Source organism: Peromyscus leucopus, chromosome 3 (genome assembly GCF_004664715.2).
Source record: "Peromyscus leucopus breed LL Stock chromosome 3, UCI_PerLeu_2.1, whole genome shotgun sequence".
NCBI classification, from domain to species: Eukaryota; Metazoa; Chordata; class Mammalia; order Rodentia; family Cricetidae; genus Peromyscus; species Peromyscus leucopus.
Genome location: NC_051065.1, coordinates 49,341,707 through 49,360,214, shown reverse-complemented (window position 1 = coordinate 49,360,214; position 18,508 = coordinate 49,341,707). Strand labels below are relative to the sequence as shown.

Here is an 18,508-nt window from a genome sequence, read left to right as displayed (position 1 = left end):
AAAATCCCCAAAGAGAGGTCGAGGGAACAACTTAGTAGGTAAAACGCTTGGGGCACAACCATAAGGACTGAGTTCAGATCCCCAGCACCGTGTAAAAGCTGGGCTGGCTTCAAGCGTCTGAAAGTCAGAAATGGGGGGAGGTGGGTAGAGACAGACCTATCCATGGAGCCGGTTGGCCAGCTAGTCTAGCTGAATTGGTGAGCCCCAGGTTCAGTGAGAGACCCTGTCTAAAAAAAAAAAAAAAAAAAAAAAAAAAAGAGGGTGTCTAGTGTGGTGGTGCACGCTTTGAATCCCAGCACCTGGGAGGCAGACAGGCTATGAGTCAGAGGTCATCCTGGTCTACATGGTGAGTTCCAGAGCTGTATTAAAAGGAAAAGAAAAAAAGTGGAGACTGAATATACCCAATGAAGACCCCTGGCTTCCACGTGCAATTGCGAACATTGTCACATAAGCCAGAAATGAAGGTGGAAAGTCCCTGAATCAGAAGCCGGTTGGTCTGACTTTCTGGCTGCAGCGCTGTCCTGCCTTGTCCCCTTGGACCCTGGCTCGTTGGGGTGGGATGTTTCTCTTAGCTGCTGAGAATCTGGGGTGGGTGGGTGGGGACAAGTCAGCCTCCCACCGGTCTACGGTGTCTCCAGGTCACCCCAGGAACAGCCTACCCCGGGCCTTGTCCCGGGAACCCCCTTTTCCCTGCCTGCCTACACTCTTTAGAAGATACCCATCAGGAGGCTCAGGAGGAGGAGCGCCTTGGCTCATAGCGGTCCTGGCCTTGCGCTGCTCGCTGCTCAGGAGTAGGTGGCGGGGCTGGTGACCTGGGCCGTCCTCCCTCCCCGCAACCCCGCCCGCCCGCCCGCCCGCGGTCGCAGCTCCCGCGCAGTCCCGGCTCCTCCCCCGCGCGGGGCTCGGCGCGCAGGCTGCGGCGCGCACAGCGGGGACCAGAGCGGCTCCGGCGCGGGGAGCCGGGCTCAGCCCCGCTCTGCGGACGCCGCGGCCCCGGAGCACACCGAGTCGGCCTGGGGGGCCCGCGGGGCGCACGCAGCGCCGAGTGCGCCTGGGGCCGGGCCCCGCAGCCGGGTGCAGGAGTGCGCGCGCGCCACGGCATGGAGCCGGCCCGGGAGCCCCCCGCGCGCACCCGCCCGCCGCCCCCGCCGCCCGCCCTGCGCCCGCTGCACCCAGGCCGCGCTCGCCAGCCGAGGCCGAGGCCCGTGGCCCAGAGGGGCTGCTGCGGCGATCGGGGTCAGGCTATGAGGGCAGCACCAGCTGGAAGGCGGCCTTGGAGGGTAAGCTCTCAGCCTTCCATCCCCCGGCCCAGGAAGTAGCCAGTCACCTTGACAGCTCGCAGAAGGGAGGGTGATCCGGATAATTCATTCATTTCGGGCCAGGCAGAGGTCACCATGGGAGGAGGAGGGGCCGCTGGGGACCACCTCTGGTCACAGCCTTGACCTGCCTTTGCTGCCAACTCCCTCAGTGACCTTGGAGCACGCTTCATGCTCCAAGCCGTAGTTGGGTCCGGTGTGAAGCACCTGCCCTGCTTGCTGAGTGGAGGCCTGAATCTATAGCAGAGAAAACACTTAGTGCTTCGTAAAAGCAAAAGCTCTGGTTCCCCAGGTGATGCCTGTACTCTGTGGGGATGAGACAGATGAAGAGGAATCCCCAGAGGCCCTTTGTAGTGATTTCGGGATGCCACCATCCCTTCTTGTCATAGTGGCACAGGGAGTAACCTCGGGCTCAGTGGGACCTCAGAGTTGACCCTAGGAGACAGTGAGGCTTCGAAGAGACTTCAACTTCACTTGCTCTTTTAGGGAACTTGTGTTGGCTGCAGGTGAGTGGTACTGTTGGGGAGATGCTGGAGTTGGCCACAGGGAGGGTCAGCTTCCAGGTGCCTCTCAGGCTCCTACCCGGTGGGAACCGGGCAGCATTAACTAGGGACAGAGTCGGAGGAGGGCATCTCAGAGTAGGTGATCTTCCAGGGATGTGGGACAGACAGAGAAGGAGCACCAGGTCAAGGAATGAACGCAGGTAGCTGGAACTAGTCAGTCCCTTGTAGACAACCAAACTGTAGGGTGCTAGGTACTGATGAAGGCATGGGGAAGGAGGGATAGAGGGAGAGGAAGAATATGAAAACAGATATATCTGAGGGACTACCCAGGCCAGGCTGCGGAGTTTGTTTGTTTGAAGGAGCTGTCCAGGGTTTAAGAGAGCGGATCTGCAGGGGAAGACCTGCAGCAGATGGTTGCTGGGTGAGGAAGGTGAGTGGTGATCTGGAGGGGCAAGGCCACCCGTGCCCAGATAGGTGAGGGGGCTGCCGAGCATGGAGGACCCTTGGCCAAAGGCTGTGAGCCAGGGCAGGACCCTGTCTGTGGAGGGCTGTGCAGACTCTGAAGGAGCCCAGTAGTGGTTAGGAACCATGGAGGCAAAGACATAGCTTCCCAGAAGCAAGGCTATTACAGAGGAGAACCGGACCAGAAACTTGTGTGGAATAGACTGAGTAGCCCTTCTTAGATGTGTGTTTCTGGTTAGTGGTTGGGTTTGCCTGTGACCTGAGCTTGCCCCCATCAGAATGGTATTTCTTGATGTTACTCCCATCCCTAGGCTGTATTTCTTCTTTCTGTTGTAAGTGTTTGAAAGAGTGAGCTCTACTAACCTTACCCCCTTTGGTTAAGGCGATTTTAGGGTAGTGTGGCTGGCTGGCTCTGGCTCCATCTCTGGCCCTTAATACATTGACTCTTGTCCTTCCTACCGCCAGTGTGGCTGACTGACCCTGCCCACCAGCTGAAGAAGAGGCTACACACTGGGCAGGAGGAAAGCGAGAAGCTTCCTGTGGTGGTCCAGCACACCATCGTACTTGGCATCTTCTTGCAGTCCAGCCTTGTCTCCTCTGAACAGGCGTGGCACCCGACTGATGTCACGTTGTCCCTCTTTTGGTCTCTGGTGCATGTAAGAGCACCCCCTCCCAATGGCTCTTGGGTGCTCAGCGTCTTGGCCTGCTGACTGTCCTACAGGACTTTTTAGGTCCGCTGGTCCTCTGAGGGTCTTCTAGATGTTCCTTGGGTGTGCCCTATCTCCATCCAAAGAGGAGCGCCCATGGGTGAGGACTGGTCCTTGCCAGTGGCTGCCACCGTGTGGGACCTTTGAGCAGACTTGTTCATTCTTTCTACATTCTAAGACAACTCCTTAGGCCCTGGGCATATCCATCCCTCAGAGAGGGTCCTAGAACAGGGGCGTCAGTTTGGAGAGGTGCCAAGAGCTGGTACACTTGGGCCGCCCGCCCACGCCAGCTGGTGAGCTTCACTTATTTAAACCCCAGTTTCCTCATCTTGTGAGTCATGTCACGCTTTCTACCTCAGTGCTAATCAGAGAAAGGTCTGGAGGGTAGGTTCTGTTGTGGTGGCTCCTTCCCAGCTCCCTGGACATAGAACCCAACAGCCTGGGTGAGGAGTCCAGGGGTGACCAGCTCAGCCACAGGCCTTTGAGGTTGCCCTCGAGGCTGCTCCTCACTTCAGTTCCCTTGCTTTGCCTCAAGCAGCTGTGCCCCCTTCCCCCACAGATCTGGGTGTGTACCTCAGTGGTGGATCAGCCCTGGAGAGGATGTGGGCAATGAGCGTCTTAAATATCTCACTCAAGGGCACACTGGCCGCTAACGCATGAAACCTCCACGGGGCTTGCCATTGGGTCCTCTGATGTGAAAAGCTTGTCTTTCTCTGGTGCGACCGAGGACACTAGCTCAGAGGGGCTAACTGGACGGAGGGACGCTGTACTTTCTGGGCACACAGCTCTCTTCTCCTGGCCCCTCAGAAGAGTCTGCCACCCTCACAGCTTGAGGGAATTGGAGAGCTCCAGGCAGAAGGCTGGGGCTAGAAGACAGTCCTCAGTGACCGGTTAGCTCTGGAAACAGAAACCAGACATTGGTTGGCCCATGAAAGCTGCTTTCCCTGTGGGTGTGAGTCTCAGGTGAAGGCTGGTAAAGCTGACCCAGAGGGCCCCACTGGGGTCTGAGAACCCTGAAGGTGATTCAAGATGGGGCTATTTCTAGCCTCGGACCTGAGAGTTGGGCAAAGTGTTCCAGGGTAAGAGAGAGGGACAGAGTGACTCTGCATACCTCAGGCTATATAGATTTCTTGGTGGTCACCAATTCTGAATTTTTAATGTTGAAAGTTTTTTTTATTAGGCACAAACCCACAACTTCCTGATCAAAAAACCACACACATGCATTTGGCAAAAGCTACCTAAAAATTTAAAAATTACCAAGTTTCACATTTGATCATTTTAAAATAGTCAGGATTATGCTTGCCAGGCTGTGCCCTGCATGGTTTAGACGTCCGTCAGCCATGGGCCTTTTTGGGATGCGGGTATGAGGGGGATCTGCGGTGCGAAGAGCCAGTGTTTTCCGGTTGTCCTTTCTAATATTAGGCCAAATCATCCTCATTTAGAGGCCCAGGTAACCTGCACCTGTAACTCTTGGGTATGCGGATGGACCACTGTGTAGTCGATGACGCTCAAGTTAGATGCTTGTGAAAAGTTGAACTGTTCACGCCACAAGAGCCACGGTGAGCCCTCACTCCTAGGACCTCAGAATTTGCCCTTGGGCGGAATTGTAGTCCTGGCAGACATGATTAGTTAAGAGGAAGCCAGAATGGAGTTAGCGGGCCCCAATCCAATACGAACTGGTGTCCTTAGAGAAACAGCTGCACCCTGGAAGGCCATGCGCTAAGAATGACTGAGGCTGAGGTGGTCAAGTCATGAGCCCAGGGCTTTCAGCAGGACACCAGGAGCTAGGATGAGTCAAGCAAGGCTTCCCTGAGGATTTCAAAGGCAGCATGGTCCCACCAACACCTCAATTTTTTGACTTCTGGTTTTCATAACTATGAGAGGAATCCTTATTTTTGAAGGCACCCAGTTGACGGCACCTTAGTTATGCAATCTGAGGAAGCAGGCACCGTGTGGATCCCAACTATCCAGCCACAGGCTGCCAGGACGGTAGACCGTCAACAGTGTGTTAGGAGTCACAGGGTGTCTGTCTGTCTGTCTTGGGTTTCCATTGCTGCAGTGAAACACTGTGACCAGAAGCAACTTGGGGAGGAAAGGGTTTTTATTCAGCTAACACTTCTATATCACTATTCATCATCAAAGGAAGTCAGGACAGGAACTCAAACAGGGCAGGAACCTGGAGGCAGGAGCTGATGCAGAGGCCACGGAGGGGTACTGCTTACTGGCTTGCTTCCCCTGGATTGCTCAGCCTGCTTTCTTAGAGAACCCAGGACCACCAGCCCAGGGATGGCACCACCCACCATGGGCTGGGCCCTCTCCTATCGATCACTAATTAAGAAAATGCTCTACAGCCGGATCTTATAGAGGCATTTTCTCAATTAAGGTTCCCTCCTTTCAGATGACTCTAGCTTGTGTCACGGTGGCATGAGACCTTCTTCTGTCCACGCTGCATGGTTTAGAGAAAGCATACCCATGAGGAAGTGAAAAGACTCTTCACTTTTGGTGATGATGGGGATATATGTATGTACACACCCTCCTTTTCTACAGAGTCCCTACAACTCAACTGAATTGTAAGGCTGACCGAGGACACTGCAGTCAGTGTAGTATTCTGAAGCCAGTCTGTATTGTGCAACGCAATGGCCGAGTTAGGGAACTCAAAGGAATTCAGCACAGTTCTTAATCCCACGGAGCTTGGGGCTGGTTGTCTCAGTGATGGTACACAGAACTCACCATGTGGGATCCAGTTCTAAGTACCCTGCTGCCCTCCTTCAGCAGCCACGGGGCATCAGCACCAGAACCCTTCATCAGACCCCAAGAGCCAAGGATGCTCAAGTGCCTGAGATCATACTTAACACAGAAGCGGCTCACATTGTCTCGTATGCTTTAAACGTCGCTAAATTCACCATAATATCAAATATAATGTGAATGCTAGGTACTTAGTTGCTCTTCTGTATCGTTTAAGGAAAAACAACAGGATATAAAAGCCTGTACGTGCTCAGTACTGATGCAAATTTTTCTCATCTCAATCTAGAGTTGGTTGAGTGTGCGGATATGGACCCACAGATAGGGAGGGCCTTGTGTACATTGATATCTCATAAAAATCTGAGGGGTAGATACTGACGTGAGGAAAGTGGAGCGGAACAGATGTTCAATAACTTTACTATGTGTCCACATCGAGAAAAGGTCAGAGTATGGCCATGAACCATGACTTCAGATGCTGTCTTCTCGTCCTCAGTAGGTAACTCAGTACACACTCAGGCTTGAAAGAGGAGACGGAACACTGTGCAGCAGTGTGCTCTCCACCGCCGCACTGTGCGGTTCTGGGAGACACAGACGGTGCTGACTCTGCCCCAACCCTCAGGACAGCAGAGCAGTGGGTTCGTGCCTCGAGTGGCGGGGCGGTCTTGAACCTCCGCTCTCATACTTCCTGAAGCCGCCCACCCTGACTCCTGGTGCGCTGTCGCTTGTTTTTACTTTCTGGCTCTTTGCCTCTTTTGGGGGCCCACCACCCAGCTCCCAAATAATCACACACAGAGTCTTATTCTTACTTATAAATGCCTGGTCTTTGCTTTGCTTATTTCTAGCCAGCTTTGCTTAAATTATCCTGTCTACCTTTTGCCTCTGTGATTTTACCTTTCTCTATTTCTGTATATATATATTTTTCTTTCTTATTCTGTGTGTGGCTGGCTGGGTGGCTGGGTGGCTGGGTGGCTGGGTGGCTGGGTGGCTGGGCTGGCTGGCTGGCTGGCTGGCTGGGTGGCTGGCTGGGTGGCTGGCGTGGCTGGCTGGGTGGCTGGCTGGGTGGCTGGCTGGGTGGCTGGCTGGGTGGCTGGGTGGCTGGCTGGGTGGCTGGCTGGGTGGCTGGCTGGGTGGCTGGGTGGCTGGGTGGCTGGCTGGGTGGCTGGCTGGCTGGGTGGCTGGCTGGGTGGCTGGCTGGCTGGGTGGCTGGGTGGCTGGCTGGGTGGCTGGCTGGGTGGCTGGCTGGGTGGCTGGGTGGCTGGCCCCTTCTTTTCCCACTCTTTGATCTTTTGCTTCCAGATTTCTCCTTTTATTTATTTTCTCTGCCTGCCAGCCTCACCTATCCTTTCTCCTGCCTCACTATTGGCCGTTCAGTTCTTTATTAGACCATCAGGTGTTTTACACAGGCACAGTAACACAGCTTTACAGAGTTAAACAAATGCAACATTAAAAAATGCAACTCACATTTGCATCATTAAACAAATGTTCTATAGCATAAACAAATGTAACACATCTTAAAATAATATTCTACAACACAGGTGGATGCAGGCATAGATTCCAGGTGTAGCTCAGGGTAGACCCCTATAGGAACCCAGTGTAGACCCCTCAAAGAATCCAGTGCAGACTGCAGCAGGACCCCAGCATAGACCCCTGAAGGAAACCAGTGGAAAACCCCAGCATAGACCCCTGGAGGAACCCAGTAGAGCTCAACACAGACCCCTGAGAAATGTAGCTTAGTCCCCCAGAGAAACCCAGCATAGACTTCTGGAGGGACCTAGTGTAGCCTGCTGATGGAGCCTGGCATAGGCCTCTAAACCTAGTAGAGATCACTGGAGGAGCTTAGTGTAGGCCTCTAGTGGACCTCAGTATAGACTCCAGGAGGAATATACTGTAGACCAGATAGAGCCCAGCATAGGTCTCTAACTGAGCCTAGTCCAGACCCCTAGAAAATCCTAGTGTAGAACCCTGGAAAATCCTAGTGTAGACCCCATTGGTGGAGCCCAGTGTAGACCCCTGGAAGAGACAAGCATATAGCCCCAGAGGAAACTACTGTTGAACCCTGGGATAGCCTGGTGTAGAACCGTGGAGGAACACAACATAGACCCTTGGAACAGCCCAAGGTTAAATCTCTAGAGCAGTGGTTCTTAACTTTCCTAAGGCTGTGACCCTTTGATACAGTTCCTCATGTTGTGGTGACCCCAATCATAAAATTATTATTATTATTATTATTATTATTATTATTATTATTATTATTATTATGTCTTTTGAGATAGGGCTTCTTTATGTAGCCCAGGCTGTCATAGAACTAGCGCTGTAGACAAGGCTGGCCTCAAACTCACAGAGATCCGCCTGCTTTTGCATCCTGTGTGTTGGGATTAAAGGCGTGCGCCACTATCACCTGGATCATAAAATTATTTATTTTTTTTTTTTTGGTTTTTTCGAGACAGGGTTTCTCTGTGTAGCTTTGCGCCTTTCCTGGAGCTCACTTGGTAGCCCAGGCTGGCCTCGAACTCACAAAGATCCGCCTGCCTCTGCCTCCCAAGTGCTGGGATTAAAGGCGTGCGCCACCACGCCCGGCCATAAAATTATTTTTGTTGCTACTTCATAACTGCATTTTGCTACTGTTATGAATCGTAATGTAAATATGTGTGTTTTCAGATGGTTTTAGGACACCCCCCCCAGGGGTCGCGACCCACAGGTGGAGAGCCACTTTTCTAGAGGAACCCAGCATAGGCTCCAGTGGAGCTCAGTGTTGACCCCCTGAGGAATCCAGCTTAGTTCCTGGAGAAATCCCACATAAACCCCTGGACCAGGCCAGTGTAGACACCCGGAGACCTCTGTGGAGCCCAGTGAATTTCTGGTGGTGCATAGACCTTGCTCAAAGGAAGGATTCCGAAATGTTTGTGGATCTTACAGGTGAAGAGCACTGAATACAGGATTCCACTCTCCATCCTTTAGAAGCCCTTTAGCAAGCAGGAGAGGGACATTTTAAACACTGATCACAATAAGAACTGGAGCTAAGGGCTTGTGAGATGGGGGCCGAGTGGTAATGGACTTAGGCCCGCCTGTGAGAGACCAGTGAGCAGAGGGGACTCAGGAGTCACACTTGAGGATCCAAGTGCTCAGGAACAGGGGGATGGTGGGAGATGGGCTGGAAGCAGGAAGAAGGGCGTGGACTTTCTTTCACAGATATGGACCCCAGATCTAAATAGCCTGTCCCCATCTCTGGTAGGAACTTGAGGTAAAACTCTCAAGAATCAGGGCTGCTGTGCAGGACTACATGAGGAGCAGGGCATGGAGTCCACCTTCACACACTAAGTGTGGAGGGCACTCTCCCACGAAGAGCCTCTCCAGGCCTATAGCCTCGGGGGAGGAAACAGAAGAGGTTCCTCCAGAGACTCCAGTCTACCCAGGTGGAAAAAGCCAAGAAATTCAACGGCCTCAGATCAACCCAGGCAGAGGCCCTGCCATGCTCCCACATACGGCAGTGGGGCTCACAGGCTCCAGGGAACCCCTTATTCCTCCTGCCTTAGCTGTGAACAGTAACCAAGCACCTCCAGGAACCGGAATAAGCATTTTGAAGACTCTGTGGGGAGGAGTCTTCCCACCTCTCCTCTGGTCCAACAACTCTCAGCCGTGCCTTCAGAGAAACGATTACGTCACTGAAACAAGACCAGGTCCCTCAAGAGAGGACACCATAGCACAGCCGGAACAACCCCCAAACACCTTAGATTATCATCACAGAAGGGGAAAGCCTGGTAGAAGGGTGAGGGGGTGAAGTTGGAGAAATCCTCCCAGAAATAAACCAAGGAGGTAAAGAACTAGCAGGAGGGGGGAGGGGAGGAGGAGGGTGGAGGAGGACGGAGGTGGAGAGGAGGAGGGACAGGGAGGAGGAGGGACAGGGAGGAGGAGGACCATTTTAAGAGCTCAAATATTTGGAGACTTTTGACTTTTAGGAGGAAATCAGGAAATGAGAGAGAAGAAACCATCAATGATATAATTAAAGAACAATTTTCTGGCCCTGCAGGACATGAATTTCCAGGTTGAAGGGACCCATCAGTTGTCTACTAAAGTAGATAGAAATGTCTATGTCCAACCAATGTATGACGTGCAGGATGGAATTCTTGGATAGAAGCAAATTCAGGAGTTGAAATAAAGTGGCTCATGGTGAGAATAGAGAGCGAGGCTTTTCAAAAGCAGCAGTGGTACCAGATGACAATAAATACTTCCAAAGTTCTGAAGAATGACTTCAAGATAAAATAGTACTCCAGGAGTACTGTTCACCATGCTATTGAAGAAATCTTGCTTGGTGTTGTGCACACACACACTCAAGTCAGTACCTGCTGGAAGAGGGATCTGGATCTAGAGCTGGAGTTCCTGGCGGTTGTGAGCTGCCTGACGTGGGTGCTGGGCTGGGAACTGAATTCAGGTCTTCTGCGAGAGCAGTTCACACTCTTTACAACTGTTTATCTCTCTGTCCTGCAGGGCCAGAAAATCGCTCTTTATTTACATCATTGATGATTTCTTCTCTTTCCTTTTCTGATTTCCTCCTGAAAGCCAAAGTCTTCAAATGTTTGAGCTCTTAAATTGGTCCTCCTCCTCCCTGTCCCTCCTCCTCTCCACCTCCGTCCTCCTCCACCCTCCTCCTCCCCTCCCTCTTCCTGCTAGTTCTTTACCTCTTTGGTTTATTTCTAGGAAGATTTCTTCAACTTCACCCCCTCACCCTTCTACCAGGCTTTCCCCTTCTGTGATGATAATCTAAGGTGTTTGGGGTTTGTTCCGGCTGTGCTATGGTGTCCTCTCTTGAGGGACCTGGTCTTGTTTCAGTGACGTAATCGTTTCTCTGAAGGCACGGCTGAGAGTTGTTGGACCAGAGGAGAGGTGGGAAGAGTGTGAACTGTTGTGAAGTTCACACTTCACACTGTTTATCTCCCGGCCCCCTGGTGGTACCCGTGGGGCAGCCACTAGAAGGTGTGTTTAGATGAAGGTGTGAAGCACACAGGAGCGGACCCTGGGGAGGAAGAACAGGAAAGCAAACTGGATTGGGCCAGAGAAACTCTCGGGCCACTGGTTCAGGGGTCTCCAGGGTGGCAGCCAGTCAGACTACCAGGCCAGGAGGGTCCAGAGGCCACATCTTTGAGACAATTGTTTTGGACTGAGTGTTAATTTCCTCCCAGTATTCACTCACTGAATTGCTAAGCACCAATGTGCTGTCCAGCAGCGTATTTCTACATCGAATGGTCAGGACAGTAGAAAAGCCAACCACAGAGTTTAGAAGAGGCATTCCTATCTCCAAGATGCCGTGGATAATGGTGATGATGATAATAGTAAGAAAACGGAGAGGTGTGGGGAACTGGATCCCTGCAGTGTTGCTGACAGAAATGTAAAATGTTACAGTTGCTGCGGGAAACACGTTGATGTTTCCTCAAAAAGGTACACAGATTTAGCACATGATCCATTAGCTCTGCTCCTAGTCATGGACCCCAAAGAACTGGAAGCAGGGGCCCCAACAGACTGGTCCACATGTCCCCAGCTGTGCTGTTAACAATGGTCAAAGTGAGGCAGCCCAAGTGTCTACCTGGTTCCCCTTCTGTTGCTGATAAAAACCCGAGACAGGAAACAAGTAGGGTTTATTTCAGCTCACAGTTCCCGGCTCCAGTGCATCATTGCCGGGAAGTCACAGCAACAGCTTGGAGCAGCTGGTCACATCTGCAGTTAAGGGCAGAGAGAAATGGACGCATGATGCTTACTGTTCAGCACACCCTCTCTATTCTACACTTGAAGCAGGATCCCAAGCCAGGGAAGAGCACCACCCACAGGGCGCTGGTTCTTCCCACAACAATGAACACAGCCAGAGCAGTCCCCCACAGACATGCGCAGTCTGAGCTAGACAGTCACTGAAACCCTCTTCCCGGGTGATTTAGATTGTGCACGTTGACCATTCACACTAACCGTCACCAATGGATAGAGCATCTGTGATATAGCCATAACATTGGATAATGAACCATAAAAGGGTTAAGGTTCCGTTGCATGCTACAACATGGATGAGTCCTGAAAACATGTTTAAGTGAAATGGGCCTGCCACCCAGGAAGAGCACTGTAGGAGTCCACTCACGAAATAAGTCGGGTAGAGACAAGGCAGAGGGATGATGGCTGGGAGATGGGGCGCGGGGGCTGCTGTTTAGAGGGTACGGAGCCTCTGCTTACAGAGGAGAAAGTTTTGCAAACAGATCACAGGCCTAGCCTGGCTACGCAATGCTATGAATTGAGCACTGAAAATGGTTAAAATGGCAAATTTTATGATGTCTTATATGTATCTCACAAAATACGTATCACAATGAAATAAGAAACCTCTCTGTTTTAAGTCTAAAAGGTTTACTTTGCCACGATAAAAATGTTCGGTGGAATTAAAAGTGAATAAGGAGAACCTGGAGGAGTGGGTGTGGGGTGACAGATAAGGATGGGCAAGATGTGGGGAGGGATGGGTGGAGGAGGGGGGCCTGGGGAGCAGACACCCCGGCACAAGGCTGTGAGCGTGGAATGAGTGAAGCCTGAAGGTGCTGGAGAAACAACAGCAGAGTCTAGGTCAGAAAACCGTGGCTGCCACAGACGGAGTCTGTGGGCAGCAGACAAAACTGAGGCCGTGGTCCAGAAGAGTCTCTCAAAGGGCGGGCATCATCCAGGCACCCTGAGGGCTGGTTCCAGCTCTCGCTCAGTTCCACCCGATAAGGCTCTTGCTGTTAGGACTTGGGCATGGTGGGGGTTGGAGACAGGGCAGCAGGGTGGCAGCTGATACTGACCCATTTCTCTCCTCCTTAGATACCACCACCCGCCTGCTGCTGGGGGCCATTGCCGTTCTTCTCTTCGCCATCCTGGTGGTGATGAGCATCTTGGGTGAGTGTGCACGTCAGAGTGCGTCAGCAGCCTGGTTTCTGCACACCTGGTCCCAGCATGTCTAGCTAGGCAAATTCTTCCAAATATTAGAAAAAGGGGGAAGGCACACAGTAAATTAGAAGTAAAGTGGTTGATTGTTTATAAAATTGTAGTCTAAAATACAATTCCACATGGACTGTGCATGTCCCATTCACTGGTCATGTAGGAAGCAATGGTAGCAAGGAATTAGTTCATAAATGCCATGGGCATTCAGAGCAATCTAGGCTAGGCAGGCAAAGCCTATTGGAGGCGATGATTTGGAGATATGAGACTTTAAATATCACATTCATTCAACAAACACTTGTTGAACTTGGCTCCATGTAAGACCCTAGACTAAGTGCTGGTGTGGGGTGGAGACTAGGAAGAGGCAGGGAGAAGGGAGCCGGAGGGAGAAGGGAGCGTTCCCTGCATTTATTGATTCTCCGTTGTTTTTAGCTCAAATTAACCCTTATGCCAAAGGGGCATCCTTTGGCGTGGAATACTCTAGATGCTACACAGGCTTACAAACAAGGAGTGCTTCGTGCTAGTGAATGGGTTACAGAGGTAAAGCAGGCCAGGCCAGGCTCCCAACAGGGATATGAGTACCCTGGGGAGACTTCTGGAAAAATGTCTTGGCCTCTGTGGAGTTTGTAGAAGTGATTGAAGTTTTTCTTCTCCTCTTCTTTTTGAGACAGGCTCTGATATTGCCCAGGTTGGCCTTGAATTCTCTGTGTTGTTGAGGCTGGCCCTGAACTCCTGGTCTGACTGCCTTCACCTCCCCAGTGCTGAGATTAAAGCTATTCTGTGCCACATAGGGTCTGTCTGGTGAATGCCAGCACCCCTGGCTTACGGAATGCTGGGGACCAGACGCAAGGCCTTGTGTGTGCTAAGAAAACTCCCTGTCAACTGACCTGCCTCCCCATCCTCCTGTCCTCAGTCTTTCAGTATTTTATTTTTATGATTGTGTGTGTGTGTGTGTGTCTGTCTGTCTGTCTGTCTGTCTGTGTGTCTGTGAGCTATGGAGGATCAAAGAGGACATGGGATCCCCTGGAACTAGAGTTGTGGACAGTTGTGAGCTGCCCCGTGAGTGCTGGGAATTGAACCCAGATTGTTTGGAAGAACAGCCAGTGCTCTTAACTCTGGTCTTCTCTCCCTCCCCCTCCACTTTAAGAAACTACTCTTTATTTGGTGGTGGGGTTGTGGGTGTAGCAGCCAGGGGACAACATGCAGGAGTTAGCTCTCGACTCTTCACTGCCCATTGCGTGGCTCCCGGGGATACAACTCAGGTTGTCGGGCTTGGAGGCCAAGTGTCTTTCCTCACGGAGCGAGCCATCCACCTGGCCCAGGACTCAAATTTAAAAGGAATTTTCTAGAAGTTCAGTGGTAAGCAGGGTTATGGAGCTAGCCAGTGAGGGAGAGCGTGGTTATGAGGGTGGCACACTGTCCTGGTTGTACAGAGTGGCCTGCAGGGCCCTTCTGGTCTGAGTTCCTAGGGTTAAGAGAGAGGCCTTTTCTTGGGTCTGTCCCTCTGCTGTCCCCCACGGTAACACACTGGCCACCTTCCTCAGTGGCCTCTTCCCGTCCATTCCATCTGGAACTCCTCCCTGGGGCACGGTGATGTCAGCAGTGCCGCTGAAGGGCACAGAAGCCCAGACGGAGGGAGGGAGCTGTGGGCAAAGGCTGGAACACAGTGTCACCGGGCGTCCTGGGAACATGGCAGTGGCCAGGCACACCCAAGACACTCAGCCCCGTCCCTCTCCCTGCAGCTTCCAAGGGCTGCATCAAGTGTGAGACGCCCTGCCCCGAGGACTGGCTGCTTTACGGGAGGAAATGCTACTACTTCTCCGAGGAGCCTAGAGACTGGAACACGGGGAGGCAATACTGCCATACCCACGAGGCAGCCCTGGCTGTGGTCCAGAGCCAGAAGGAACTGGTGAGAGCCTGGGTCAGAAGCGGGGGTGGGATGGGGGGGTGTGCAGGTCCCTGTCCGACTCTAAGGGGAGATGCACACCCAAGTTGAATGACCCCTGGGTGCCTGTGTCCGGTCACTCAGCCACTGTGCAGCCATGCGGAGACAGGTGAATCCCCTGGGGTCTGACCACTTGAACCTCCAGCCTCCAGGCCACTTCCTCCAAGGCCGCTTGGCTGCGCTAAACTCAGTATTAAAAGGATGGATTAGAAGATGTGAACACACGTGGACAATGTGACAGACATTCTCATTTCCTCCCATCTAAATCAAGGCACTGCCTCTCCGTTCACACCTTGAGCTGTTTTGCTAATAGAAAGGTTAAAGAGACAGAACCCCTGATCTCTTGGTCATTTTGGATGTTGTGACCCAGAGCTGCACACTTCTAAACTAGGAGTCGGTCTCAAAACCAATTTCTGTTTGTCTGCGACGCACAGTATTTCTGTGCCACTTTCTGAGAAAGTCCCAGAAGTACAGGTAGGATAACCTGCTGTGGTAAGATTTGGCCAGGAATCTAACCTATCCTGTGGGCCATCCCCAAACTCCCAGCTACTTAAATGAGGCCAGCTGGGGGGTGGGGCCATTTTCAGGCTGTTGGGGATGTCCGTCCGTCTGTCTGTCTGTCTGTCTGTGGCAAGCTTGGGAAGCTACTCCCGTCTTGCTCCAGCAGTGTGACTGCCCAGGGCTCTGTAGTCATTGATCCACGCTCTCCCAGCAAAGTGACACACCATCTCAGTACCCGCCACACCTCTTCAGGGCCGCATCTTCCAGGCCGAGCCCGGGCTTGGGCAGGACAGCAGCCACAAAAGGGTCCTCCATGCCCGGGTTTCTCTCTTTCCGTTCGCAGGAATTTATGTTCAAGTTCACGCGGAGGGAGCCCTGGATTGGCCTACGCAGAGTTGGAGACGACTTCCACTGGGTCAATGGGGACCCGTTTGACCCAGACACGTGAGCTGAGGCTCCATTTTCTAGGAGGGAGTTGAGCTTAGACTGGGAAGGTGTAAGCCCCAGGGGCGGCTCTTGGACAGATACCTGTGGTTTTGTGTTAGCTAGAGTTGATAGGTCTCTAGGGCAAGTGTGTGCGGGGGGTGGGGTGGTGGTGGTGGTGGTGGTGGTGGTGGTGGTGGTGGTGGTGGTGGTGGTCTGTGGCAGGGTCCCTTTATGAAAGTGTCCTGATTTCCCAGTAAGTCCGGCCTGGTTTGGTAGCCCTGCCATACACAGAGTTAGCTTCTCAGTGAAAGGTGCAGGTGCCCTCTATCTGTGACTACCCCATCTGTGCCACTCCCGTGGGCCAGAACTTAGTCACATGTCCACACCTGGTTGCAAGGGATGATGGGAGGTATGGCTTCCGTAGGTAGTGGGCCCCAAATGCATTGTGGCAAAGGAAGACAGGAACCCTGAATACAGACAGTTGCCCGTGGCATGACTGATCACCTTTTCCTGTGACAGCATCTTCTGGCACGGGTGCCCTAGGGGAGGTGTTGGGCGCACAGTGGTGCTGTGTTTGTGTGGCCCACGTGATGGGGCAGTGACCTCGGGCAACGGGGGTAGCAAGTGCAGCTGTGCAGGTGGACTGTGGTGGGGAGGTCTGTGTGGCGGCAGGGTTGGTTTAGGGACAGGCAGGTCACTTCGGCTGCTAGTCCAGACTACCTGTGGAGACCTGTGCCCTAGGGTGCCGGGTCGGAAGGAGCATGGCTGCCAATCTGACGGAGATGGTAAGAATGTCCCCAAGGCAGGAGCTGAAGTGAGCCGGGCAGCGGGGCTGGTGACGAGTGTGGCCCACCTGAGCCTAGTGCCAGCCAGCAAGCCCTTCCCGTGTCTTTTCCCGACACCCCGGTGCTCAGGGGCTCCGCCTCTTCCCTCGCCCCTCAGCCTCTTTCTCCCAGGCCAGACCATGGAAGAACCTTTCTTTACCTTTCTGGAAACTTCTTGCTGTTAGTGTCCCGGGGGGTTCCGGAGGCTAGGGTCTCTCAAGGGCTGACCCCTGGGCAAGGACCTTGCCCTTGGGTCCCCACCCTTTCAGCTGCCAGGGAGCGAGCAGGGACCGGGTGAACGAGCATGGTTTTTACGGAATGCTCCCAGGGCTGTGCGCGGTTTGGGTGAATTCCAGGCCGTGCGGCCCCCTTCTTCCGTGTGACTACATTCCTGAGCTTTTACTGTGGGCTGTGAGGGAACAAAGAGGAGCAGGGCGCAGAACCTGGACCCTGTTCAGAAGCTGGCTGCCTGGGGGACTGGTGGGAACGGACAAGCCCCTCAAGGCTGTGATGAGAGGTGCCTCATGGTGCGGACAGGGTTCTGTGGGACGTAAGGCGGGCAGAGGGTAGCTCTGAACTGGGCACCCTGGAGCTGACCTTAGAAGGAGGTAGAATAAGGAAGGCAGGGAGCTTTGGTGGCGGGTGCGTGCACGGTCCCGGGGTCTGGAGCATAGTGCCGGAACAGTGGGGGACTGAGCCTGCAAGGTGCACCAATGTCTGTCTTGGAAGATACTCCAGCGAGGGCCAGAGGGCGGGACAGGACCCGTGGGACCACCTGCGACGGGGCGGCCTGCGAGCGCCTGACCTTTCTCTTCTATCACAGATTCAGCATCTCGGGTACGGGGGAGTGCGTCTTTGTGGAACCCACCAGGCTGGTGTCAACCGAGTGTCTGACGACCCGGCCCTGGGTGTGCAGCAAGATGGCCTACACGTGACGGGACCCAGGCCGGAGGTGGCCCTCTGCCCAGGCCCGAGGGCGGCAGTGTCTCTCCTCCCACTGGCTTCCAGCAGGAGCTGCCGCCCTCTCTGAATGGAAGTAGTGGGGAGGGTGGCCTCGGTCACCATCCCCTCTCAGGCTCCAGAGCTCGGAGGCCCTGGTTCCCGGTCTCTCTTGTCCCCAGGCAGGTCCTGCGGCTTAGCAGTTATATCTCATGTGCTAAGTAGTGTAGACATCTTGCCCCCATACACACAAGCACACCCGCGTACACACGCGTACGCACACGTACACAACACACACGCAGGCTCTCCGTAACAGGTCACCCTTCCTCGGCTCTGCCTGGAAGCTTCCTTACTGCAGTCCTGGTGCTTCTGGGCAGAAGGGGGGCTGACACAGATTGTATGGCTTTTGGCTCAGCAGCCTGGCCTCCGGGTGGCTTCTCTCAGGTGGCTGGGGGAGGCAGGCAGGTACAGCTTCCTCTGCACCTTGGAGAGAGCAGCCCGGGGCTGGAGGCCCCTCTGTCTGTCCTCCCTGCCTTCCCGGGGTCCTCAGGCAGGGTCCCTGCTGTGCTGAGGTGCTGATGTATGGGTCACTAATGGAATAAAGACATGACTGCATCTCTGAGTCTGCTGCCATTTGTCCCGGGGCCAAATCGCTTGGGGAGGAGCAGAGGGGCAGTCTCTGGGGGCCACCATAACGATGTGCGTGTCCCAGTGTGACACACGGCATTGTGTGGGGACCTAGGATGAAAAAAGTGAATAACAAAACGGAACACCCTTCCCAGCTCAGGCTTCATTTCACGGTGGCAGCTGTTAGTCTTACCTGGGTGTACCCCCATTCTGGTACTTTCAGGACCACTTGACTCAATATGACAAATGCTTATTCACACCTACTATGTGTGCTGGCTGGTTTCATGTCAACGTGACTCAAGCTGGATCCATCTGAGAGGAGGGAACCCCAAATGAGGAAATGCCTCCATAAGATCGGGCTGTAGACAAGCCTGTAGGGAATTTTCTTAGTTAATAATCGATGGGGGAGGCGCAGCCCTTGGTGGGTGGAGCCATCCCTGGGCTGGTGGTCCTGGGTTCTATTAGAAAGCAGGCTGAGCAGGCCATGGAGAGCAAGCCAGTAAGCAACGCTCCCCCATGGCCTCTGCATCAGCTCCTGCCTCCAGATCCCTGCCCTGACTTCCTTCAATGATGAGCAGTGATG

General features: G+C 53.4%; 1 protein-coding gene across 1 annotated transcript; it reads left to right on the top strand.

Moving 5' to 3' along the window:
* Positions 1–1,006: 1,006 nt before the first annotated feature.
* On the top strand, positions 1,007–17,920 carry Clec2l (C-type lectin domain family 2 member L). Its single transcript, XM_028889338.2, is given in 6 exon segments — positions 1,007–1,146; positions 1,149–1,280; positions 12,547–12,621; positions 14,406–14,572; positions 15,453–15,553; positions 17,183–17,920. Coding segments are annotated over 6 exon segments (633 nt in total). The 5' UTR covers positions 1,007–1,100; the 3' UTR covers positions 17,295–17,920.
* The last annotated feature ends 588 nt before the right edge of the window (positions 17,921–18,508 follow it).